Source organism: Bos taurus, chromosome 25, assembly GCF_002263795.3.
Source record: "Bos taurus isolate L1 Dominette 01449 registration number 42190680 breed Hereford chromosome 25, ARS-UCD2.0, whole genome shotgun sequence".
Classification (NCBI taxonomy): domain Eukaryota; kingdom Metazoa; phylum Chordata; class Mammalia; order Artiodactyla; family Bovidae; genus Bos; species Bos taurus.
The window spans coordinates 25665800-25693165 of record NC_037352.1 but is presented as its reverse complement, the minus strand read 5'-3'; the positions used below and the strand labels follow the sequence as shown (position 1 = coordinate 25693165).

The window sequence follows — 27366 nt, the reverse complement described above, 5'->3', positions numbered from 1 at the left end:
GTGAAGCAGACCAAAGCATTCTTTTATTTATATAAATTCATTTTGAAATTTGAATTTATAACACTTAGAAAATCTGCCAGTAAGAACAGCGAGGCCGTTTTGATCAGCACACACACACACACACACACACACACACACACACACATTGCAGTCTTATTTTTGTTGCACATTCTGGTTATTTCTGTGTTAAAAAATTGTGTAGTTTAGAATTAAGCAGCTTGCAATCCAGTAATTTTTCTTGGTTGAACTGATGTATTGGTTTGAAAAAGGAATGGAGGGCTAATACTTACCGTGAAATTCAGATAAGAAAGCCCTTCAGATTCGCAAGTGCTGGAACTGTTGAGCAGTAGTCCATCACTCCACGTGTCAGAGTTGCGCTCTCACTGCATGGCTGTCACCATGCCCACAGCGCGGGAGGGACAGCTGTGCCTGGCACTGCTTGAACGTGGCCCCGTGTGCTGTACGGCGTGTTTACATGTGCTGGTTGGTGTAGATGGGCTGATACAGCCTGATTCAGCCTGTATCATTAGTACCAGTCCTAAGAAGTGCTGGTTCACCCACAGAAATGGCCCGAGTTCCTCAGTCTCCTCCAAAGCCAGTTACCAAGTAGAGGCCCCTGCTAATACTACAGTTTGATACATGACACATTTGAATGTGGACTTGTTTTAAATGCAGTTTTTAGACAAATATCTGTTTATTTGTTTGGCTGTGATGGGTCTTATTTGCGGCAGGCGGGATCTTCTGTCGTGGCGCACAGACTCTCTAGTTGTGATACAAGGGCTCCAGAGCCCATGGGCTCAGTAGTTGGCGACCCAAGGGCTGGCAGCAGAATCTTAGTTCCCTGACTAGGGATCAAACCTGTGTTCCCTGCATTGCAAGGTGTATTCTTTACCACTGGACCACCAGGAAAGTTCCCTTAAAATGCAGTTTTAATGGTCAGCTCTCACTCTGGAGGTAGTGGAGAGGATATGGGAAAGGTGGGTGGAAAGGAGGAAATTAATAGACGATTAAGAAATCAAAACTGCTGTAGTCTCCTGATCATCTCATGGTAGATTAATGCCAGTGAAGATTCACAAAGGGCCTGCCAGCTCTCACCTTGTCGTAGACTGGTTATGTGAGGAGTGTAGACTCAAGTTCATTGCTGTGCTTGATGTTCCTGCCTTCAGTAAGAGAAGAGGAAGTGGGTTTGGGGTTCCGCATGGAAAAGGGAGAGGAGGAGCCCTGGGGGAGCCTCGGGCCCCTCTCTTCTCATTCTCCACTGGAGTGGTTCAGTTGAGAGTAGGGCTCTCTGCGGGTCTGTAGTTGGGAGGTGCTCTTATTTTGAGTCCTTGCTCTGCTTGGCTCTTAGCTGCACCTTAATCTCTGTTGGCGGCTCATGTGAGATTGAGAGTTGAGGGATCATGTTTGGCTCCTGAAGTCCCTTTGAAAACCCCCAGAAATCCATGCGGCAGTTTGACGACAGTTGTTCTGAGTCAGAATATGGCCAGTAGTCTCTGGTGGCTCATATTACGGTAAAGAATCCACCTGCAATGAGGGAGACCCAGGTTTGAGTCCTGGGTCAGGAACATCCCCTGGAGAAGGGAATGGCTACCTACTCTAGTATTCTTGCCTGGAGAATTTCATGGACAGAGGAACATGGCGGGCTACAGTCCATGGAGTCTCAAAGAGTTGGACGCAACTGAGCAACTGTCACTAACACACGCAATTCAGACATGGGGCAGATATATTGTTGACGGATAGTCTATAAAGCACCCTAACCTCCCTGAATCTCTTCACTCTACCTGTTCAGTCTAAAATAAATCAGGGACTGTTAATTTGCTTTTAATATGTTTCCAGAATTAAATTTTAAATTATTGCTCCCTTTTTCCTAGGCATAAATAATTGAAAATTAATTGCACAGTAGTATGAATATATACAGTATTCTAAAGCTTTGGGCACTGAGCCAAGTGGGAAATTCCCTGCAATTTTTCTGGCTTATATCATGCATCTGAAGAATGTTGACAAGATGTTTTGAGGAAGTAAATTACTATGACTGTTGAATGTGACCTGGACGGAACTGAGGAGCATAGAACTGAAAATACAGTTGCTGATTTTTTTTTCAAATTCCTTTGTTAGGCATCTGAAGAAGCCTCTCTCAGGGCATTGGAAAGTCTGATGACAGAGTTTTTCCATGACTGTACAACCAATGAAAGGAAACGTGAGATAGGTAAGTGGAGTGTTGAATTGTAAAGAGTCATTTATAACGAACAGACCCCAGAGGGCAGGAAGGAGTTGGTACTCTCGACTGGTCAAGCCTGAATCTTTCCCCTTGAGTTCTGGCTTGTTTTTGCTCCAGTCCTGCTGGTCAGTGACTGGTGGGATCTATAAACCTAGCTGCAATGGATGTAGTCAGCAGAGCCCACTTTAATCCAGAATGATGGATTTTCTTTCCTTTGGCCATATGTGGAAACCCTTTCTCCTGCTTTGCTCTTGATTTCAGCAGTGTTGAACTTTTACAAGAAGTCTGTGACTTAATTAAAAAAAAATCTCATAAAAAGCATTAAAACAATCATACTTTTGGTGTGTAGAAGTCTAGCTGAAATCTTACCTAGTGCCCAGAGATCCTTTAACGGGTGTTACCTCCAGTTCTTGCTTTTTCCTTATCGCCACTGTTATTCCTCTCCTTCTGCAACTTTTGTTGAACAAAAGCTTCAAACAACAGAGAGATGTACGTATGATAACTTCAGGTCTTCTGGGAATCTCAGCGCCTTCTAGAACCTCTCTAAATTTTATATTCATCTACATGCACGATATTCATTAAAGCATGCTGTACATTAGAAGGGTATTCAAGTGTGAGATCTCTGCTTCAGAGCCATGCTGTACTTTGGTCCTAGAGTAGTCTTTCTCTCTGTGTCTCCAAGTCCTGAACTTGAAGATGAAAACTGTTTTTCCTGATCCAAACCGGCAGGCCTGCCCCTGCATGTCTGGCTGCTCTGCACTGACCTTCATTGCTTTCACTTCCTTGGAGGCCTTTTTCTGTGTCTGCAGGACTCTGTAGAGCCATTTCTCTGGCCCATGTGGCTTCTCTAAGTTATGTTAGCCAGCTCAGTGGTATGGCCGATTTCTGCCTTTGGTCCAAAGCTTGATTAGGGTTAGGATTTTCAGGTGGCCAGTCAGTGAAGCTTTGGCTGCAGCATCCTTTGAGCATCACATCAGCTCCTGGGAGATGCACCTTCTTATCGCTTTTCATTTTAAACGAGGTGGTCTCTTTTGGACCTCCCCTGTATATATATGCCTTTCTCCTCTAAGGGAGTGTGCTATAGGGAACCAGAGCATTTATCAGTGGGGGATACTGACAGAAGCTGGGCCCAGTGGATGGTCAGGCACCTGGCTCAGAAGACCCCCTTTGCTTGCTCCCCTAGGTTCCCTTATTACTCAGTTGTGTTGATGCAACTCCTGCTCCCAGAGTGAGCCCCTTATTAGTTTTATGCTACCAAAGTACCTTACAGTAAAAACATCATTGGTGATTTTTACCAAAGGAGGTGAAGGATCTTTCCCTTAAATCAATCTGTTATATATTCCAACACAGATTTCTCTGTAGTCCTGTTTTTAGCTTATAATGGACATGTTTTTGTTTTTCTCTTAAATTTCAGTTTGCAGTGCAAATGTTATTCATCTTCAGTGTTCATGCATTAAAAGTGGTATCATTTTAGCATGTTTGTATTCTAATCTGATTTTAAAGTAGTTTTAAATAACCAGATGCTACAAATGTCTAATTTAAATGCTGGCTAAAGGGAATCCGGGGGCTCAGTAACAGGCATGCCTTAGTTCAGTTCTCTTTGTACCTAGTCTCCGTAGCTTTATTTGAGTGTGTGGGCTGCAACCACTTCTTGCTTCTTTATTGATATCTTAGAATAAATTACAGTCTTTCCACGCTAGGTGGGGAAAAGGAGGGAGACCTTTTATTATAGGGGCCCCACCGATCCTCCACCAGAAATGTGTTATTAGTGCTCTAGAGACAGAGCTGATAGCAGGGAGCCTCTGGAGACAGATTGGTCATTTTTAAAAGTGGAGAAGGCTGAAGCATCAATGAGGAGCAGGGATTCACTTGGGCTTAGACTCAGCGGGTTAGGGATAGAGTCTAGAACAGAGCCCAGAGCTCCTCATTTCCAGTCAGAGGTTATTGTCTCTGGTTGGACTTCACCTCTGGGGTACATGGAAGGTTTGCCTGATTATTGTAAGAAGGCACCATACGCTTGCTTCTCTGGGATTTGTAATGAGACTGCCCTGGTGCATTTAGCCTCAGTGGTGGGGCGCTGGCAGAGCAGTGACTGTAGGATCAGGATGGACTGCTGTGCTTGCTGCTTTTCCAGGGGATTTTGAGAATCTCTCGGGATCATAGCCTTTGTATTTTTACCCACTTTGTGTTATATTTTATGACACACACAGCATAAAATATGACTTATGGGCAGCATGTCTCGAAGCACGGTGATAGACTCTTAATGGTGCTGTCTGTCCAGCAGCCTCAGGAGGAAGAAAACCATTTCCAAGTGATTTGAGGTAGACAGGGTTCCTGGAAACTCCCATGGTTGCTACTCTTTATTTACCGACTTCCAACTCTTTGGGTGGTGTTTTAAAATAAAACCAACTCACATGAAGGGAGTTAGCCATCTTGAATTCTCTTCCATTTTTTCCAGTCCTGTATTTATAACATTAGTCTTAATTTTTCTTTTCTTATTCTAGCTGTCATTGTGTGTGTGTAATTGTATGTAAGAATAGTGTTGAGTGAGTGGCGTGGATATATCTATCTTAATCTATCTTTCTATCTATCTAGATATATGTGTGTATAGCTGTACCCCAGAGGAAGTAAGTTACCAATCAGCCATCATTTATAAGGCAAAAATGATATTCTTACAGTTATCTATCCGCTCACTAGGTTAAGCACTTCAACAGTGAAAGTTTCTCTGCCTAAGAAAGTGTCCATAGCTAGGTTATTTATTGGTATTTTAGACTCAGTGTTCATGGTCACCTTAGGGTCAGAAAAATATTGTATGCTTTGTCCTTTCTATCTTAAAGAGTCAGCTGGATATTGTAGTTTTTTGTTTTTTTTGTTTTTTTTTGGTGTCATTGCTTTGTGTGGAGAGAGGCATTTAAAAAAATAATAGGACAACCCAGCCTTGTATTAATTTCATGTATTTTCATAGCTTTTTTTGTTGCTATTTAACTTTTCCAGAGGAACTTCTTAATAACTTTGCTCAGCAAATAGGAGCCTGGAGATTCTGCCTGTATTTTCTCTCCAGCACTAGGAACGACTATGTAATGATGTACAGTTTAACGGTTTTTGAGGTAAGTTGTCAGATACTTCTATACTATTCTGAAGAGTATTTTGTAGTCACATTGCCTTGTCCTTGGCGCTGGACTTCACTTTTGATGTGTACATGGTTGGGGAATAAGCGCAGGGACTTCTTCCCACGTGCTGCCTTTGTCAGGATTCTCTCTCCTTGATTCCAGAAGGTAAGATGGGGTAAGGTTGGGAGGTCTTCTGTCGTAACATATAATTTTCTCTTCCCTGTTATTATTTAAAAGAGATAATGAAAGAAAAGCAGTTTGGGAGGAGGAATGTTACCATTATACCATCCCAACCACAGAAATCTTCATTTATGTCGACTCTCTTCCAATCATTGTCTTCCAGTGCATACTTTTTAAAAAAAATGTAGTTATAGATCACATTGCTCATGCCACGTGCACTGGCCCCTCCCTCCCTGCACTTGCCTTTATGTGATGTTCCTGTAAGCGATCGCGCCTTTACTCACCAAACCGTTCTCCTGCCCCCACGCTACAGTTGTTTCTGCCGTTGTTTTTAACAGAGACAATAGTGTAATCGAAAGTTTTTGTACCTGCCCTTTTTTGTTTCCATTAGATTATGTTGCCAGTTTTCCCAGAAATGAAGTTGTTGTATCATAGAATTTGAATATTTTATTATTGTCATTGCCAAATTGCTCCAAGCCTTTGTTTGAAAGCCGAGTTTCTTGTTTGAGGGAGACAGCTGCTGTGGGATGAAAGTCAGTTTTTTCTGTGTTAGTTGCTAAGTCGTGTCCAACTCTTGCGACCCCATGGAGTGTAGCCTGTCAGGCTCCTCTTTCCGTGGGATTTCCCAGGCAAGAATACTTGAGTAGGTTGCCGTTTCTGGCTCCAGGGGATCTTCCCGACCCAGGGATTGAACTTGCGTCTCCTGCATTGGCAGGTGGATTCTTTCCCACTTAGCCAGCAGTAGATTGTTAACTTAAAAGACGTGTGCTTGTTTTTCAGAACCTGATCAATAAAATGTGGCTTGGGGTCCCATCTCAGGATAAGATGGAAATCCGTAGCTGCCTGCCCAAACTCCTCTTGGCTCACCACAAAACCTTACCTTACTTCATCCGGAATAAGCTCTGCAAAGTGATTGTTGACATTGGCCGTCAAGATTGGCCCATGTTCTACCATGACTTTTTTACTAACATTTTACAGGTAAGGAGATACTTAGGGAAACTTGATCTTGCAAATAATTTGTTTGTAGGAGTGATTCGTTTCTGTCTGGAAGAGGCATTTTAAGACTTTTTTAGACCTGCAGTGGTGAGGGCTCTGTGGGATTGATTAGCTCATTCCCTTAAGCTTTGTTCTCCAGATGGGTTGTACATTGGTGCAGTGGAGAAGGTGGGGGATGGGGAGCCCCAATTGCTGTGCTAACCTCTCGTGAAATTTTGTCCAGCAAATATTGGAAGCCCTGTTGGGTGCCGCTCTAGGTGTTGGGTGCCAGGATGAAGTTATAGTTTAGTGGGAAGATTGCTGTGCAAGTAATAATTACCCCACAATATGTAACGACAGCAGTGGAGTATGCAGAGTGTGGTGGTGACACGGCATTTAGACTCATGGAGCTGAGTGTTGAGTTTCCAGTGTTGCTGGTGATGCGAGGTGGTGAAGTGGTAGAATTAGAGGCTGGGCTGATGGGCAGGGCCAGGGCAGGAAGGGCCTTGCTCTCGCAGAGGGCATCGGTGTTTGATTCACAGTCCTTTCTTGAGGACTGAGGAAAAGTTTGGAAAAGGGAGACAATGTGGTCACAGTTTTATGCTGGAGTGACGGTTCTAGCAACAGTGTGAACTCTGGGTGGCAGAAGGGCGAAGTAGGAATGGAGGCTAGGAAGGCTGCTGCTGGAGACATCGAGTGAACTGAGGGGCCTCAGCCGAGCTGGGGCTTGCCTGGTGAACCTTGGTGGGGAGCGGAGGAGGCGGAATCACGAGGCTTTGGGCAGGGACTGGGTTGTGAGGATGGGGGGAGGAGGAAGCTAGACTGCCTTCCAGGTTTCTGGCTCAGATGGTAGATTTTCCAGGCCAGGGATGGAGGAGGAGGAAATGGGTTTGGGTAGAAGATGGTGTGTTCAGTTTCGCAGAGAATACATTTAAGATTTGTATGTTGCTTCTGCGTCCATCAAGTGAGACATTAGGAAATGTGGATCTGGGTTCAGGATTTGGAAATCATCAGGGAATAGATGGGCCCTAAAAGCCAAGGGGGAGATGCTTTCATTCTTTGACTCCTGTGATAAAGTTGGAAGTGTTTTTATATTATTGAGGCAGTCTTGGGTGTGCAGAAAATGGGTATCATGTACAGATTATAGCAATAACAGTCTTTGAAAATTGGTTACAGTCTCAGTGACTACAGGTTCAGAATTTTCCTGAACAGTAGCACTTTCTAATGTTTGACTGCTTCTCCCTACAAACCATTTGAATGATACAGCAATTAAAAAAAACAGCAGCAGCATCCATCTTGCTTTTCTCAGATTGCCTCTCAAAGTGGCACAGCAGTTCTTCACTCAGTACTATTTTGTTTTGTATGGTGATTCATGTGTCTAGAGATTTATTGCATTGATATTGTAAAGAAAATTCATGCATCGGTTAAAATTTTTTTTCTGAGATTAGCATTTAACGTTTTATTTTTGGTCTTTGTTGCTGCATGTAGGCTTTCTCTGGTTGCAGTGAGTGAGGCCTTCTCTCTAGGTGACGATGTGTGGGCTCCTCATTGCCGTGGCTTCTCTTATTACCGAGCACGGGCTCTAGGCTGTTTGGGCTTCTGTAGTTGTGGCACATGGGCTTAGTTGCCCCACAGCATGTGGGAATCTTCCCGAAACAGGAATCGAACCTGTGTCCTCTGCGTTGGCAGGCAGATTATTAACCACTGGACCACTAGGAACATCCAGATGCATGCATTTAGTAAACTGTTTTCTGAATACCAGCCACGTATCAATACGAATAACTAAGCACGTCATGAGGGGATATGCTGCTGCTGCTGCTAAGTCGCTTCAGTCATGTCCGACTCTGTGCGACCCCAGAGATGGCAGCCCACCAGGCTCCCCCATCCCTGGGATTCTCCAGGCAAGAACACTGGAGTGGGTTGCCATTTCCTTCTCCAGTGCATGAAAGGGAAGTCGTTCAGTCATGTCCGACTCTTAGTGACCCCATGGACTGCAGCCTACCAGGCTCCTCCATCCATGGGATTTTCCAGGCAAGAGTACTGGAGTGGGGTGCCATTGCCTTCTCCGATGGGGGGATATAGTAGTGAACAAATAGCCACCTTCATGGAGTTTATAATCCCAAGGGGGAAGTGTCAGTAAGCAATAAGCAAATAATAAGCAAATAACTTCTTTCAGGTAGTTAATAAAAGTATTGTGCACAAACTAAATATCGGGTGAAGAGGAGGAAATATCAGGGGTATTATTTAGAGGGATAATCCTGAAAGCCGTTTCTGTGAAGCAGACATCTGAGCAGAAACCTGAGTGGAGGTGATGGAGGGAGTCATGTAGGCATCCAGGGAACAGGAACAGTGTTGTAGGCAGAGGGAATAACCGTGCAAAAGACCTGAGGAGGGCAGCAGGCAGGAGCCTGGAGTTGGGGCTTAAGAGGCGAGAGGCTTGCTGGCTCTCTGACACACTTGCCTTCTCTCCAAGTTGGAAAGAACTTGTGGTTACTCTCCATGTTCTCTAAGAGGGAGCCAGGAAGTCCACGGAGATGGAAAGGACCCGGAAGCGGGGGGTCTGAGCGGTTGCCTTTGTGGGTTGGTCAGTGGTGTGTCTTGTGTGAAGCAGCAATGGAACGTGAGGCAGACAGAGAGCCGAGTCTTGTTGGCAGCAATGAGGATGACCCCTGGCGCGAGACAGTGCCTGCAGGATCATTTCCTTTGATGAAGAACAGACATTACCTGTCTGCCCATGAGATTTAATTAATGATTGTAAATGAGAATTTGGAAGAGCCCTTTTCGGTCAGGTGCTCATGGGGATTCCAAAAGGGTAGCTGTCTTCCTCTCTTCCCCACTACCTCCCTCTGCCCACCCTTCATAAATGACTCCTTTCACCTGTTGCAGTCCTCATGGCTTCGAAACACCCCTTTGTGGAAGGGACACTGAACCAGGAGGTGGTGATTTTTGTTCCAAATTACCTTGACTTTATCAACTCCTGCCACTTTTGTGAGACTCCATTTCTTTCTTTGTAAAATGTGAGAATTGGACTAAGTGATCTTTAAAATTCTTTCCAGTTGTCTTATTCTCTGCTTATCCTTGCATGACAACCAGTCAGAGGCATGAAAGCCATGTCAAAAACCATTGGTGCTCCATTGCTGACATTTCTGATAATGATGATAAATTTCTTCAGGTATGAGTAAACAAGATCAAACTGGTTCTGGAATCAACTTCACCATTATACCATCTTCTGATTAAACCATCTGAAAGATTGTTTTTTTTGTCTTAGTATCCACAGGGGTCCTGAAACCAGCCCCCTGAGGATACCAAGGAACAACTGTACTTAGCTGGTTTACCATTAGTTAGCCTTCTTTGTGCCTTAATTAGCCAGACACTCTGCTCAGAGCTGACTTTTTCCTGGCAGTTGATCCAGTCCCCCGTGACAACTCCCCTCGGGCTGATCATGTTGAAGACAACTTCGGAAGAGTTGGCTTGTCCCCGTGAGGACCTCAGCGTGGCTCGGAAGGAGGAGCTGCGGAAGCTCCTGCTGGACCAGGTGCAGACGGTGCTCGGGCTGCTGACAGGTGAGTGGCTGGGTGGCGCCAGGAGGCAGAGTTCTGCCTGCAGACGCCCGAGTGTGGCCCTGGAACTCAGAGTTCTTGAGCTTTAGCTATTACCGAGACGGAGCGTGAAGACAGAAAGAATGTGATGCCGTAGTCCCAGCACCCAGCCCAGTGTCTGGCACATGGGAGGAACTAAAAAAAAATGTTTGTAATTTATTTTCCTTTTAAAGTCTCCGGTTATTTGAACTTGATGATAGCTGTGATTAATGAGATACAGACCGGGTCATGGGAAGGTGACTGAAATACTGATGACTGCATTAAAAGTAAGGCAGGTGGCAGGCACTTTATTTAAGACAATTTGAGTTTAAATCACTAGAAGTTGGAGGAGGAAGATGTGAACGTTTCAAATACGGAGCAGGGAAGTGAGCCCAGGTGTGGAGTTGGAGCTCAGTGCGCCAGGTTGGAGCTGTATATGGCGTTTGTTTTGTCATCTGGTCTGTTGTACTAGAGCCTTGTGATGATGAGCGAAGAGTAACAACAAATAGAAAGCAAACTGCAGAATGAGAGAGGACGGCAAGGAAGAGAGTGGAGCCCCGGTGTCTTGAGGGCAGCAGGGTGAAGGCCATGCCTGCTGAGCTATGGTGGACCTGCGGGTTCCGAGACACCTGTGGCTCTGGGCTGTGCCAGGCGGTGAGGCCAAGCCACGCTGCTGGAGAAAATAGTGTAGGGAAGGGAAGGGTTTTATTTCTAGCTCTTTGACCCAGGCTGCTTCTTGGATGTCTAGGAACTTTATTTTTTTTTTGGCATGTGTTAACAGAAGTGGTTAGCATGTGGTGGGCACTTAAAATTGGTTGTCAGAGTGCTTGATTAAAAACTAAACTTGTCACTCCCCCCGCCCCCTGCCCCCTCATCCTTCCCCAAATCTCTAGGAGGAAACCCAGACCTCAGAGCATTTATTCACTGAAAGGATATTTATTGACACACGCAATTAGATGTTAACTTTCTAAAGTTAGGGACCATGTCTGATATCTGTGTCCTACTTGTGTGGACATTGACGTTTTTGAATCAAGATGTCATTCACGTATCATAAAATCTACCATTTTAAAGTGTAACAGCTCAGTGATTTTTAACAGACTCACAAGGCTGCACTACTAGTGCGCTGTCTAGAGTGTTTTTGTCACCCCCGACCCTGTTACCTCTCAATGGATTTTCCTATTTAGACTTTTCACAAAAATGGAATCAGAATACATGATCTTTTATGTCTGGCTTCTTTTACTTAGCATGATACGTTCAAAGTTTTCCACGTTGTAATATTAAATGTTTTGAGAACAAAATGTTTTCAAAAGCTTTTATGATCTTATTATGTACCAGGTTCTGTAAGGAGATACAAAGAGTGCTGAAACATAGTCCCTGCCCTCTTGTAGTGTGTGCGCTACTAGCGGAGAAAGATAATGCGTTAAGAGTAAGAGTTATGGTAGTCATGTTTCATGTGCAGGCAAAACTGAGCAGGGAAGACTTCCCGGAGGAGGTGACAGCTGAGTGAAATTCTGACAGATAGGTAGCAGTTAGTCTGGTGAAAGGTCAGGTTGGATTGGAAGGCGGAGAGCAGGTCAGAGATTGAGAAGGAGGTCACATGATGAAGGAACAGCTAACAGTGCAGCGTGGTGAAGCCTGTGCGTGGGGTGCAGGTGAGGCCAGATTTGGAGAGCAAAGGCCTATGCCGAGATTGCGTGGGATGGCACTTACGTCTGGTGAGGAACTTGAGAAGATTGGTGGTCGCTTTGTGGGAGAAAATACATTTGAGTTTGGAATATCCAGTGGTGGTGTTCAGAAAAAGCAGCTGGAGAGAGGGACAGATTTTTAAATACTGATGTTGGATCAGAGATATCAATACATCATTTTTCTAAATCTGACTTTTATATGTTGAGTTTTATTTCTCTGTTCAACTCAGTGTCTCCTTTCCTGGCAGGTATCTTGGAGACTGTCTGGGACAAACACAGCGTGACTGCTGCCACCCCACCACCATCCCCGACCTCAGGAGAAAGCGGTATGGTCTGCAGCACACACGTGTTCCTCTTTTTAACTGCGTTTGAGGGTCTCAACAGGGTAACAAATGCTTATCTGTGCCATATACAGATGTAGATTCTTCCTTAATCTATTTTTGGCCTCTCTGCCCTTGTCCTCTGAGTAGCTGTCTTTCTTACTTCTTAGTTCCTTATAAGTACTTTCTAATGTAATATTCTGAACAACATAGTTTGTTTTTCCTTGCCCATCAGGGAGATGGGACCTTCAGACTATGACTGCTGTCCCTCCTGGCCTTTTCTTTTTCCTTTTTCTTAAATTCCTTGGCTGTGTGGTTCCTGCTGAGGTTGGTATGAACCTGTGGGCATGACAGGTCTGCTCTGCAGGCCTGCAGGGGTCAGGTCATAGGAAGTGGGTGGCAGCCTGAAGGAGCTGGCATGAGCCTGTAAAATGTTTTCTTCTCCATGGGCTCAGGGAAAAGTCATGTTGGTCTGGATGGATTGGGGTCCAGCGTGTAGAGATCAGCACACCTTACTTCAGTTCAGATTCATTTGATACAGTGTGGATGTATTTGCAGTGCCCATTGAATAGTTTATTGGTGGCTTAGTATTGTCCCTAGTATTAATATCTGTTTCGAAAGTCAGAGTGCAGTTCACCTAAAAATGGCTCCTTTCAAGGATGGATGGAAAGAGGAAATTGTGTCTGAGCAGGAACTTTTAGTTTCTAAACGGCTTCTGTTTACACCAAGTGATCACAAATGCTTTTCAAGTAGAGTACATCCTGTGAAGTGCGCACACTTCTTCCTCTACTGTAAAGGTTGATGTGGCTAATGAGAAATGTTTCCTCATCTTTCTCTTCTACCTCAAGGAAATAGGCTGTTGAAATTGGACAGCTCTAAGCTCTAGTGGTTTCATGTAGCCTGTTGTTAATATGTGGAAGTTGAAATTCTTGCAGTTACTGTAGAATTGAAAATATATAGAGGTTGAATTGAAAATGTAATTGAAGTTCTGAGGACTGCTCACAGTTTACTAACTTATTCCAATTCTATTTATCATACTTGGATTAAAAACTGTTAGAGTCTTTTGTCATACTTCTTAGATAAAAACTGTTACAGAGTTCTAGAGGATATTAGAAGCCTATAAGAAATTGAATTTTATTTTTATTTGGTGGCAAACGTTCATTTTCAAAGTGGATATCTGAGGTGACTTAGCAGATTAATATTTTGAAATATTAAATGATTAAAGAAATTGCAAAGATGGAGAGATCTGATTTTATGAATAGATACCTTGAAATCTCTTGCAATTTGGCTGATCTTAAAATTTGACCTTTTGGGAATTCCCTGGCAGTCCAGTGGTTAGGACTCTGCTCTCACTGCGGAGGACCCAGGCTCAGCCCCTGCTTGGTAAGATCCCATAAGCCTCGAGGTGTGGCAAAAAATAAAATCTCATTTCAATAGAAATTTGCTAAAGTCAGTTCTTTAGATGGTTGAATGCTAGCTTAGTGTCATGGCTAAGTGAATAGCAGCAGTTTACTTTAGTAAAACTTGTTTTTCTGAGATTGTTTTCCAGTACCAAAAGCTGTGAGTTTTAGTTGACTTCTTTAGGTACATGTTCTGAGCTAACTCAGTTTATACTTTGATAGACTTATTTTCTGGAGGTCAGGTTGGGTAATATTAGATAATACAAATAATAAATGCTTGCCTAGGTTTTGTTTATGAGGTTAGGTGAAATAAGATAAGAACTCAGTTAACATTTCCATATAAATAAAACCTTAAAATATATGATGCATACTTTTTGAGAGTTGCCTCTTAGGCACTATTACAGTTTTTGAAGTTTTGAATTGTAGTATTTGAGACAAAGCAAAATAATTGAGACTAGTGGGAGGATGGACCAAGGAGTTAAGTAAATTTTTAAGCTGGCACACTTCCTCTTCAAGGGGAAAAGAATTACATGTTCACTTGTTAACTCTTTTTCTCTTTATGACAGTTGCAGGTGAAGTCATCAGGTCTTGCTTCACTGTTTGGGCAATACTGATGATTTAATCAACTTCTGTTTTGCTCAACTGCCTTTGTGCCCTTAAGACCCAGTTAAGTGGTAAAACTTCTAGAAAATTCTTTAGCTCTCTTGACTATTAGTTCAGTTTTATGGAGGAAATTCCTTCTGAGAAACTGTGGGGCCCAGTGAGTAGATCAGATAATTCCTAAACACACTTTGTGAGCAGTCCCTGCCAGACTTTCACTGCCCTGCCCAACTGCCCATCAGACTTGGCCCTGTGAGCTTTTGGTCTCTTTTTTCATATACTTTTTTGTAATACCATTTTCTGTCTGATCATTTTGAAAGAATAAAACCCAGGGACTAGTCCCTGCAACAACTACTCTTAACAGTATGGAGGTAGAAAAAGTTTTGACGAGTATATGTAGTTAATTTCTCAGAATGCTGCTGCTGCTGCTGCTGCTAAGTCGCTTCAGTCGTGTCTGACTCTGTGCGACCCCATAGACGGCAGCCCACCAGGCTGCCCCATCCCTGGGATTCTCCAGGCAAGAACACTAGAGTGGGTTGCCATTTCCTTCTCCAATGCATGAAAGTGAAAAGTGAAAGTGAAGTGGCTCAGTCGTGTCCGACTCTTGGCGGCCCCATGGACCACAGCCTACCAGACTCCTCCGTCCATGGGATTTTCCAGACAAGAGTACTGGAGTGGGGTGCCATTGCCTTTTCTGAATTTCTCAGAATAGTTCCCCCAAATTGTTGACTCATCTCCTAAACTCACCTCACCAGGCCATAATCCTGTGAAGTCAATGGTGGTTTTATAGCTCATTTACTAAAAAGGAAGCTGGGGTTCATAGTGGTGGTGGGGGGTAACTTGCCAGAGGTCACATCACCAGTGGAGGGTTGCAGTGATGTGAACCATCATTCCAAGTTGAGATGCACTGTCTCCTGAGTTGCTGTCTCAGTACCAAATGTTCAGCACTTCTGCCCGCCTCCTCCTTCCCGGGTGGAGTCCTGGCTCTGACGCTTACTCAGTTTACCTTCTCTGCCCTTGGATGTGCTCGTAGAAGAGCGACGTGCTCTGGGGAGCGAGGGAGGGGAGGTGGGTGTGCCCCATCTGCATGCTGCGGTTCAGCTTCCTTCTGTACTCGTGCAGCCCCAGCCCTCTTCCTTAGTTACTCTCCTCTTGTCCTCGCTTGGGGGTGGGGAAGAAGTGGCCAAAATGGAATTACATAAATACTGTAGTTTTGAACTAGCTTTGATTGTTCTGTAGTAAAAATTAAGGGGCCATATTGTCCTTGCCCACATGGTGTTTAGTTTTAAATACGTGCGTTCAGTCATGACTAAGTTGCTTCGGTCGTGTCTGACTCTGTGCGACCCTATGGACTCTAGCCCACCAGGCTCCTCTGTCTATGGGGATTCTCCAGGCAAGAATAATGGAGTGGGTTGCCATGCCCTCCTCCAGGGCATCTTCCTGACCCAGGGATTGAAGCCAGATCTCATTTGTCTTCTGCATTGGCAGACGTGTTTTTTACCACTGGAGCCACCTGGGAAGCCCAGTTTTAAATATAGACCTGTACATATGCTGTCGATGGAAAGATTTTAGGTAAAGGTGTCCTAGAGGGCCTGAATTGATTGTGAGCAGTTTATACCTTCCTGTTTTTTTCCCCCAAATTCTTTACAAGTTGCACAGGTTCATGCACTTGCATATCTTCTCACCTGTAGGAAAAATGGGACTTGTTATCACAACTCTTATGATCTTGTTTCCTCCTTCCAAAGGTTTCTTGAAAAGAGTTCCTCCTCATTTTACTGGACTGAGGCTACAGTTAGGTCAGAGGTTCTCAGTTGGGGTGGTTTTGCCCTGCAGGGGATATTTGGCATTGTGGATAAATTTTTTTTTTTTTTTTTTAAAGAAAAAGAGCATTACTGGCATCTGGTGAGTAGAGGCCAGGGATGCTGGTAAATATCCTACAATACATAGAACAACAACAAAGAATTAGCCAACCTCAGATGTGAGTAGTGCTGAGGCTGAGAAACACCTAGAAAAGGTAGAATGGAATAGAAAACGTGGAATTTCAGTAAGGAAGAAAATGAAGAAGCTGAGGAGATCTTTTCATAAAAGCCCATTTACAAGTGTTCCAACCATGTCTGAGGTATTCCCAAGTTAGTAAATGCCCCAGAGTAGCTCACATACTACTTTGGGGCTGGGTACCTGTTGCTGCTGGTGCCTGGCCCATTTCAGGGACGAGGAGGTCACTGACAGGTTTTTGTATAATCAAGGAGGTAGCTTGTAAAGCCTTAGCTTTGCTTTGGAAATGCTGCAGCATGAAGCAGGGTATCTGTTCTGTGGTGACTCCTACACTGGGATTCAAGTAACAGTTTTGTTAAAAACTCTTCTTTGATTTACTAAAATTCCCCTGAAGATTGAGAGTTGAGTAAAATATTTTTACCGAGAAACAACATTAAAAGATACTTGTTTTGAGAGGGGAGAAAAATCAGAGATCGTCCTGTATGGTTATCAGTAGGTTGTGTTTACTTTGCATAATCCTGTTCAGTCTTCGTCCTTGTGCCGGTATCTTTTCTGTAGTTTCGGTCATGGTGGACACACACTGTTTTACATACGACTTTAGATCTTCTATACTTTTCTATATTTGAACATTAGTTTTCTGACTGTTCATTTTTCCTGGCTGCATAATCTTTCCTGACCTGGCTTCTGGGAAGGAGCATAGGCTTTGGGAATACTAAGGCCCAAAGCCTTAGTTTTAGCTAGACCTGGGTTTTAGTTTCAACTCTGCCTCTAACTGAGGAACATGGGGGAAATGCCTAAATTATCTGTGTTTTAGTTATTCTAAATCCCCCTGGAATCCCATTCTGGAAAAATTCTGAGCTGAAGAATAGGGCCGCCTTTTTTGTTTTGAAAGCCAGAATTTATTTCTTTTCCAGAAGGTTTAAGAGGCTTTAAAAAAGGCCCAGGGTCCCAAAGATGTCTGGGTGTAATTTAAGATCATACTGAGGTGATGCTGATTGGTTCTTCCATTGCTAAAGCCTTAGTTTGATCCTGGTTGATAAATGCTCTGATAATTTTAAGAGTTGGGTAATGGTGATTTCCTTTGACTTTGGCATCTTTTATAAACGGCTGTTCCATGATCCATGTTCCATGTTCCATGATGAAAGAAGTAATACCAGAAATAGTCATTGATAGGGAGTAGGTTGTGTGACTCAGGTGGATAGCCACCACAGCAATCAAAATAATTAATCCAGTAACAAACTGAAATGTTTGCAGATTCTTCTTGAACATCCTTCTGCATTATTCTCTGAAGCCAGGTCTTCTGATTATCAGCTTGGGTAGCTGAGATCACGATGAGTCTCATCTGGTATCGGATGCAGCTCTTTCAGAACAGAAACCAGCAAATACCTTTCAGAATAGATGCCAGGGGACAACTGTTTAATCTGGTTTTAACAGTGGAAATTAAAGTCCTTATTAATAAATCACAAAAGCCTCATTTTAATGGCTGAGGAGATTGAGGCTGAGAAAGGTTAACTACTCTGTTCATATTAATCCAACATTAATATAAGGTGGCAGGTCTCAGTAGGTCTGGGGACCTGTGGAGGTCACCCCCAAACCCTTGCAGGGTCCCAAAGGTCAACCATGTTTTCATAAAAATTGTTGAGACATGGTTTGTCATTTTTATTCTCACTCTTATGAGTGTACTGAAAAACAGGTTCGTTCAGATTTTGCATTGCAGTTAATCTTTAAGAAATCGGTGCTTTTCAAATTTTATTATTAGAGTAGCTGCCATTATCTGAAAAGGCCACTAAAATACTTCATTCTCTTTCAGTTTTATTATCTGTAAAGCTGGGTTCTCTTCATATATGTCAGTAAAACAACACAGTACAAAAAGCAGATGAGAGAATCTAGCTGTCTTCTTTCAGAAGTGTGATAATCACTCAGTCGTATCTGACTGTCTGCGAGCCAGTGGACTGTAGCCTGCCAGGTTCGTCTGTCCATGGAATTCTCCAGTCAGGAATACTGGAATGGGTAGCCATTCCCCAGGGTCAGACTTTTATCTCCTTTATTGCAGGCAGACTCTTTACTATCTGAGTCACCAGGGAAGCGCCTCATTTTCTTTTAAGCCACAGAGTAAAGAGAGTTCCAAAAATGTAAAAACAGTGCTATTTTCACGTTAACGTTTTATAGGGCAAAATATAATCTTTTTTGTTTAAAAACGTTATTTATGATAACAGGTAAATAGGCTTAATTATTATTAAATGAATTAAATATTTGAAAAATTTCCAGTTTTAATTTCTAATGACAAATATCAATAGAAATAACCAATATAAACATGTTTTTGGTGTCTTCAATGATTTTTAAGAGTGTAAAGACTTCTAAGACCCCAAAATATGAAAACTGCTGCTAAGGTAAAAAAATATTTAAAATGTAAAAATTTATCCAGTATTCCACCTTCCAGATATAGCATCATTTTAGACCTCTCTTTCTACATAGATATAAAGATAGAGTAAATAAAATAATTTTGTCCTGAATAAAAGGACAAAATGGCATCATAACACATATATTTATTTATTTTTTTAAAGAAAAGTTACTTATTTTTTATTTTTGGACTGCTGGGTCTTCATTGTTATGCCTGAACTTCACCTCGTCGTGGTGCTTGGGCTTCTCATTCTCATGTCCTCTCTCGTTGCCGAGCACAGCTCCAGGCGCACAAGCTTCAGTGGTCGCGGCTCACGTGCTTAGTTACTCTGCGGCATGTGGAGTCTTCTGGGACCAGGGGTCAAACCCTTGTCCCTTGCATTGGCAGGTGGATACTCAACCACTGGACCGCCAGGGAAGTCCTATTTTTATTTTTTGATAAAGGCTTTTAAATTTTAGTTTTACTTGAATTTAACAGAAAGTACTAAATGGAAGTAATTGCTGACTGTGAGACGTTTTTCCACAAGCAATATTAGTTTGTGAAAGATATCTCCAAGGATAAGGAAAAAAAAGATTATGAAAACAAATTTCTGACTACATGTTTTAATTTTAGTCCATATATTTTGAGACTTAATGCTTGTGAAAGACAAGAAAGTTAGCTAGCACAGCCTTCTATAATTCTTCCATTTGTGTAGTCTTGATTCTATATTTAATTCAGTACTCCCTTTGCCACAGCTTCTCCATTCCGTAATTCTTCATTTTTGTTTATCTCTTTATTTACGTGGTTTCTTTGTTCATTATTCTCCCTAAGAATTTGTCAATATATTATTTGAATTTTTGCATGTTTGAAAGGAGACCTTTGGGCTCAAGTCACTCTTTGGCCCAGAACTTGTGACGGTGCGCCTCTGCTTTTGGCTTTGAATGTTACTGTGAATCTGGATTCAGGGCTTTCTTCCTTGTGTATGCGCTTTTGTTGCCTTCATTCCTTCTTTATTCCTAAAGTTTTTGTATTGTTTACTCCTTACTTTTTTTCTTGGGGTAGAATAAGCCTTTTTATTTTATAAAGTCTCATCTTTATTTCAGGAAGACTTCTTGTTATAGTTACTGAATGTCTTTTTTTTTTGTCTTTTCTAAAATCGTTTTATAGGCATCTCTCCACCCCCAATTTCATTTTGTGTGATTTCCTTTGGTGTTTAGTTCAGTGCTCCTCAAAACTAGTAAGCAAGCATAAGAATCACCTGGAGAGCTGGTACAAGCACAGCTTCCTCACCCTCCTAGGTTCTGGCTCAGTGGGAGTGGGTGGCGCCTGATCATTGGTGTCTCTGATGGTATCATAACCATCATTGGCATCTTGGTATCAAGCTCCCAGGTTATGTTGATGCAGGTCCACAGACCTCACCTTGACTAGCCCAGTTGTTTTAAATTTTTGGTCCTCGGGCCTGTTTATTCTCTCTCTCTCTTTTTAAATTGAGATGTTTAATATAACTGACATGTAACACTGTTAGTGTTAGTTTTAGGTGCATAACATAATAATTTGTATATATTTTGCAGAATGATCACCACATTCTGATCTATCAACAGTAAATCTATTAACACCCATTACCACACATAGTTACAAATACTTTTCTTGGGATGAAAACTTACTTTATACTCTCAGCAGCATTCAAATATAGAATATAGTATTGTAAACTATAGTCACCATACTGTACATCACATCCCCTCCCCAGGGCTTATTTATCTTACAGCTGGAAGTTTGTACCTTTTTACTGCTCTCAGCCTGTTTGACCCACCCTCAGCTTCTGTACTCTTAAGGATTATTGAGGTCCTCAAAGAGCTTTATGAGTTTTATCTATTGATATCAAAACTGAGAAAATTTAGAAATATTTATTAATCCTTTTTTGGGAGGTGTCATTATATATAAATTCATCTTGGTTTTATAGTGTATTGTTGTAATAGTACTACTGTTATATTTGTGCACATTTCAGAACATTATAAGATTTTATGACGGCTCTCCATTGTGGGTCACAGGCTTTCTCTGGTTGTGGTGAGAGGGAGTAGGGTCTCTGGTTGCCGTGCATGAGTGTTTTTTGTTGTGGCACGAGGGCTTCTCTGGTTGTGGAGCATGGGCTCTAGAGTTCTCGGGCTCAGCAGTTGTGGCCCTCGGGTTATTTGTTTGTGGTTATGTAGCCTGAGTTGCCCCGAGGCATGGGGTATTTTAGTTTCCTGATCAGGGCTTGAACCCATGTCCCCTGCATTCTTTTTTTATTGGAATATAGTCGATTTACATATTAATTCTTTTAAAAGTAACTGTACTGAACTCAGTACATATAAACAAATAATATATCTTAATGAAAAAATAACTTTCCAAAGCGATCAGAAATTTTTACTTAGAGTGGAGTTATTTTATAGTTTGTAAATCTCTAACATATAGCTTAATAATAGATAGCTTTTGTTTTTTCTTGCTAGTGGAATGTAGCCTCTGGAGAGCTCTGTTTTACACTTGAGAGATAATAAAAATGAGAGGGGAAAATAGCATTCTTTTAAAAATACTGTGAATTTGTGAACCCCCAAAGGGAGTTCCTGGGGACTCTTAGGGGTCCCCGGGCCAAACTTTGAGAACTTCTGCTTTGTACTAATGCTTTGTTTTTTTGTTTTTTAAGGAGAATTCTTTCTTAAGTTGGTTTGTAAGAGATTTGATGGCGTGTATCTTAAAGTCTTTTGTATTTCAGGTGACTTACTGAGTAACCTGTTGCAGAGTCCTAGCTCAGCCAAACTGTTGAATCAGCCAATCCCCATTCTTGATGCGGAGAGTGAGTATATCTGTTCCCTGGCCTTGGAGTGCCTGGCCCATCTCTTCAGTTGGATTCCTCTGTCTGCCAGCATCACCCCGTCCCTCCTTACCACCATCTTCCACTTTGCGCGCTTTGGCTGTGACATCCGGGCCAGAAAGATGGCATCAGTTAACGGCAGCAGCCAGAACTGTGTGTTGGGTCAAGAGCGAGGCCGGCTGGGGGTCCTGGCCATGTCCTGCATCAATGAACTCATGTCCAAGAACTGTGTGCCTATGGAATTTGAGGAGTACTTACTGCGTATGTTCCAGCAGACTTTCTACCTCCTTCAGAAAATCACCAAGGATAACAATGCCCACACAGTGAAGAGCAGGCTAGAAGAACTCGATGAGAGGTAATGACAACAGGTGTGGCTTCGGCTGTGCCCCAAGAACAGGCCTTGACTGTTGATCACGTTGTGCTGCATAGTGTCCGTAATCCTCTTTGGTTTCAGAATCTGGGGCTCCTGGTGAGGAATGGAGAGGTAGGTATGTACCAGTAAGTCTGAGCTTAGCCGCAAGGGCTCGGGTGGTTAAGGGAAATAAGTTGAGGAGGAAAAGCGATTGTACATTGTACAGGTTGGTTGTCTTCTTTGCCCGTCCATCTCCTGTCCTCCCTTCCTCCCTCGTCCGCCCTCTTCCTCACTCTTTGCCTGCAGGTCTGAGGTGGTGCAGGAGCGGGGACCGCTGCTCCGGCAGAGCCAAGCACAGGAGAGGAGGCCCGTGGAGGTACAGGAGTTACACTCGCCTTTCCTCGCTTGGTGTTGCTTGTTGGTTCTCACTGTTTGACTTTTCCCAAATGAACGTCGTGCAGTGTATAGGGATGTTGTCACAATTGTAAGTTTACACCGCTGGCAAGGTTTCCTCAGAAGAGAGGGGGATGTTCCTGTGGGCAGACATCTGTGTTTCTTGGTTACTGTCCTCTTGAAAGCAGCCTAAAGTCACTTCACCTGTCTTTGTTAAGAACTCAGATGACTCCACAGTGAGCTGAGGCACAGTCTCATTGTTTATTTCCGTTAGAGATGATAACATTTATGAATGTTACAGTGTTCATTAATGTGATGCTACTGCTGTGTAAAAACAAGGGAAAATTGGAAGCGTATATATCAAGAACATTTTGTTGACCATTCAGAAAGTTTCAAGCAAATAAATTGTATTGAATTAGTAAATATTTCTAGATTGCCTGGGAGCAAAAGTCGTTAGTATTTCAATTAATTTTCCGTGGTTTGTTTTTGTTGTTAAGCTATGCAGAGTTAAGCCATTTCCTTTTCCTTAGAGTAAGCAGTGGGATATAAAGTCAAGTGCCTAAAGTCAAGACAGTTCTAGTCCTTTTTAAATTTAGCAAGTTTCACAAGTTTTTCTAAAGTTGAAAAAAATTGGTATGTAAGATTATTTTGGTTTGGTTCATCATGAACAAGCTTTCTGTGAAAGTTTCTTCGTATATTCACAAAGGAACTCATAATCTGATATGGTAATATGTGGGTTTATTTTGCATTATTTGATAATGGCTTTCTATCTGAATTCAAAGGTATCAGCTTTCAAACACACAACTGTATATGTTTATATCCTTTGTAGCTTTGGTTAAGTAAGGCTGTATCTTCATATGGTTGAAAAAACTTAACAGTTAACCTAGCAGCTTACACCAGCCATCAAACAGATATCAGTTGTTTTGACTTTTACTTTTAGTCTAATGTCTGTTACGGCTTACATTTGGGTGGTATAAAAATGTCATCATGGATGATGTATACTGATTTTGTCACATGTAACTTTTGTGCTCTTGGTTTTATATTTTAATCCTGTGCTTCCTCTTGCCCTGTGAAAGCTGAGAGGTGCCTGGAAGCAGAAAGGTGACATGAACAATACTGTGTGCTTGCTTCCTGGCTCTTGGGTCCCTTCCCCCTAATTCTAAACAGCTAAGTCCTTTCTCAGTTGTTTAGGAGCTACTTAACCCCAGGTTTCTTGCCTCTGTTCTCCTGCTTTTTTCCCTAACTTTCTACTGCTCATTGGCACCTGTACCAGAAGGTGGGCAAGGGAAAGAAAATGAGGTGAAATAAAATCTGAGTGTCAGCTGCCAAACAGTCTTGCCTGTATTCTTTTTAAAAATTGAGTTGGAGATGAAAATAAAATGAGATTGTGTGTTACATGACCTACGACTTTTCTTTCTTCTTTTATGGGTGGTAGGGAATTGAGTACAGCTTCCTGAAGAGCAGTAAAATGGTTGACAGCTTTGAATAACCACGTCAAAATGTAATAAGCAGAGCAAGGAATGAAGAGTTCCTGCTCTTGAGTCTGAGTGATTGAAGGCTTCAGAGAGAAGTTCTCTTGTACTTTCCCATCTCTAAGAACAGTTGATTGGTGCCTTACTGTTTTTTAAGTGTTTGGCCCCATGATCCTTATCAAACAAAGTAATTTTTTTTTTAAAGCTTCAGATAAACTTGCCTGTGTGTGGCGGCCACACAGACAGATTGGTCACCCTCAGGTGCTAGGTCCCAGAAGCAATTTGGGACGTTTATTGATGGGCCAGTTTTGCTCTTCTCAGGACTAGTCTTCTTCCCCTTTATTATCGAATATATCTTTGCTTTAAACAAAAAAGCCAGCTTCTTGCAGTTAGGACTTTCAGAATTGCTTTTAGCCAACATAATTTTTGGCTAAGGCCAGGTTTACCTTTTTTTAATCAGTCTCTGAAATGTGATTTATGGAGGTACACCCATCTCATTTTCTAATCACCTTTTGGTATTGAGGGGCTTATAATGACAGTTTCTGAAATGTGAGAGTGATGACGTGCTGTGTATTTAATAACAGACATCTCTTATCCTTACAGCTGTGACCCACACTCCTCTGTGAAATGATTTTTGAATACACATGAAATGGGAACTCCCTGTGATGTGAAAAGAAAAGAGCACTGGATTGGGAGTGGATGGTGGTCCCATTCTTCCATGAGCTGGCTGAGTGACCTTGGGCCAGTCACTTTGTCTCTCTGGGCCTCATCTGTAATATGAAGCATCACTAAATTGTCCCTGAGTCTTGTCCAGCTCGAACAGCCCTCCTCCCTTACTTCTGAAATTTTTTAGAGTGGATTGGGATGTGCTATGTTTAATTAGCACTAGAGCTAGAGGGTGGGGAAAAACACGAACATTCGGTTGCAAGCTTGAATAGATCTTACCTGGATGCCATGCCTTTTGTATAGCCTTGCTTTGTTTTGGGGTTTTTAGCACATTTGTTCTAATATTTTGGCCTCTTAGCAAAGAAAACCAGCCCTCCAGACGTGCCACATTGAAATGACAGCAGATCCACCCGTCGACCTTTCAGTACCATTTCCTTTCCCTTTAATTGGGTCATCACACTGAGTTAGCAAATGTGAGGATGCTAGCTTATAAGATGCCTTAGTAGATGGTGTCTGAGGATTAAAGTTGCTTTTCTGCTGTGTTTCAGGTGGTAATGGAATGGAGGGTTGCCTGACCTGTAGGTAATTGTTGCAGGCCTTTATATTTTTAACTGAAAATATGTTATAAATCTGTATAGTTTTGTACTGAAGAAATTTGGATTGAATTGAATTCTCCTCTAAGGAGGTGACTGCGTTTCTCACTGTCGCCTTTTGTCTTCTTGTCTTCTCTAGCTACATCGAGAAGTTTACTGACTTTCTGCGGCTCTTTGTGAGCGTTCACCTAAGGAGAATCGAGTCCTACTCCCAGTTCCCTGTGGTGGAGTTTTTGACACTTTTGTTCAAGTACACATTTCATCAGGTAAAGCACTGGAATGGCCCATATCCATCCCTTTCCCACCCAAGAAGCCCACTTTGTTATTTTGAGGAGAAAGGACATTATTGTATTTTGCGAACATTTACTAGTGCTTACTATATGAAGATGAACCCCTTTATCCTTCATAACAGCCCTCTGAGGTAGGTGTTATTATCATCCCCATCTTACAGATAAACAAACTGAGGCACAAAGAATAACTTGCTGAGGGTCTTAGAGTTGGTAAGCAGTGTAGCCACAATTTGAACCCACAGGGCCTGCAGCTGTAGTCTGTAGCTGTCACTAAGCCTTCCCACAAGGAGATGGTAGGTAGTGCAGCTCTCAAGAGTTCAGTTTTGGTGGATCCAGTTGTTCCCCCCATTCTGCAGTTGTTTTTTGAGCTCCTATTGTATTTCCTCTTAAGCCAAGTCCTTTCTCTTCATTAGAATTTAGTTCTGGTCACCCAGTATTTTTTATTTCTGTATATATTTTAGCAACTTTATTGAGATAGAATTCACTTGTTAAGAAATTCACCCGTTGTAATTGTACAATTCAGCGGTGTTCAGTAGACGCATGGACTTGGGCAGCCGTCATCGCAGTGCTGTTTTGGATCTTTCAGTCATGCCCTTTCACTTGTGCTCATTTGCATGTCTTTTTTTTCCCTTTTGTATAATTGTCTTTATTTGTTTTAACTTTATTTTGTTTTGGGGTATAGATGATAAACAATGTTGTAATAGTTTCAGGTGGACAGCATGGAGACTCAGTGACCCATAAAGACGTATCCATTCTCCCCCCAGGCTGCCCTCCCATCCAGGCTGCCATGTAACGTTGAGCAGAGTTCCCTGTGCTATACAGTAGGTCCTTGTTGCGTGTCCTTTTTAAAATGAGCTTTTTGGGGAGTTCCCTGGTGGTTAGGATTCTGGGCTTTCACTGCCATGGCCTGGGTTCAATCTCTGGTCAGGGGAATTGAGGTTCCGCAAACCTCAAGGTGCAGACTGCCCTGCTCCCCTCCAGAGCTTTTTGTTGAAGGGTTACACACCTAAAGAAGTGTGCAGATCATACGTGTACAGCTTCATGAGGTTTCCCAAAATGAACAAAGATTTCCCAGGTAACCACCACCCACGTCAAGAAATAGAATGTTACCAGAATCGCCCTCATGTCCTTCCCAGATCCTCCCCAGTTCTGACTTTAGCAGCTCAGAGGCGTTTTAGAACGCCTCTAATGGAAGCATACAATGTAGATTTGTTTGACTTTCTTCATTCAGCATTATGTTTTTCATCTGTGTTGTGTGTGGCAGGAGTTTTTCTCACTGTTTTATAGGAAGTCATTAGAAGCCGTGTCACTGTTGGTTTGGGCTACTTCCGGTTTCTGGTGGTCATGAATCATGCAGCAGACGTTTTTGTGCCTGCCTTTGGTGACATGCATAACTCCTTCTGTTGGTGTGTACTAGGGATGGAACTGCTAGGTCAGGGAGGGCATCTGATTTTATAACTAGTCATTTTGGTGGTTTGAAACATGTTGTAACTTCATGAGGCTAGAGGAGAGGCAAGGGTGGAGGCCGGGAGGGGTGTGTGAATGTAATAGGGGATTTGGAAGGGCATGGGTGGAGGAGGAGGAGGTTAAAGAATTGATGAGATGTCTGATAGAGGGGCCAATGAGCGCAGAGCTAGGAGGAAGCCAGCTGAGCTCACCAGGGCTAAGATGGGACAGAGAGGTGATGCGATACAGGAGGGTGAGGATGTAGGAGAGAAATATCAGAAATGGGAGAAACTGGAAAGAGAATCAGGAGAGAAGGAAGGCTTTGATTGATACTGTAGAGTAAGTGCAGTAGATGTGAGAGAGAAGGAACCAGTGCTGGGGGCAGAAAGAAGGGGTTTATTTGGGAAAACAGAATGGAATGTCATATAGCTTTGCTCTCTATGTAAAATGGGATCTTTTAAAGATACATGTTATAGAAGAAAGCTTAAAAAAATGTTTTAAGTATTAAGTATGCATGTCTAATGACTACTTCTTTGAGTGTTTGAGCTCTGGTTATTTCTAATAGGCCTCTGTCCTTGGACATGTCTTTTAAATTTCTAAGGATTTAGACTGCAGGGGGGCATCTTTTTTTTTTTTTTTTTCATTTTTGAATGAGCTGGGTCTTCCTTGCCACACGAGGGCTTTCTCCACTTGTAGTGAGTGAGGGCTACTCTCTAGCGGCGGCCAAGGGCTTCTCATTGCACAGCACAGGCTCTAGAGCATGTAGGCCTAGTAGTTGTGGCTCATGGGCTTACTTGCCCCGTGGCATGTGGAATCTTCCTGGACCAGGGATTGAACCTGTGTCCCCTGTATTGGCTGGTGGATT

The 27366-nt window shown here is 42.6% G+C and overlaps 1 protein-coding gene across 2 annotated transcripts in view; it reads left to right on the top strand.

The window, feature by feature from the left end:
* XPO6 (exportin 6) overlaps window positions 1-27366 on the top strand; it is a 107066-nt gene that overhangs the window by 34486 nt on the left and 45214 nt on the right. For both annotated transcript variants that reach the window (XM_024985303.2, XM_002698080.7), the window contains exons 2-8: window positions 2116-2206; window positions 5213-5325; window positions 6289-6486; window positions 9887-10046; window positions 11995-12072; window positions 21191-21644; window positions 24905-25031. In XM_024985303.2, coding sequence (XP_024841071.2) covers window positions 2116-2206; window positions 5213-5325; window positions 6289-6486; window positions 9887-10046; window positions 11995-12072; window positions 21191-21644; window positions 24905-25031 — 1221 coding nt within the window. The remainder of the gene's footprint in view (window positions 1-2115; window positions 2207-5212; window positions 5326-6288; window positions 6487-9886; window positions 10047-11994; window positions 12073-21190; window positions 21645-24904; window positions 25032-27366) is intronic.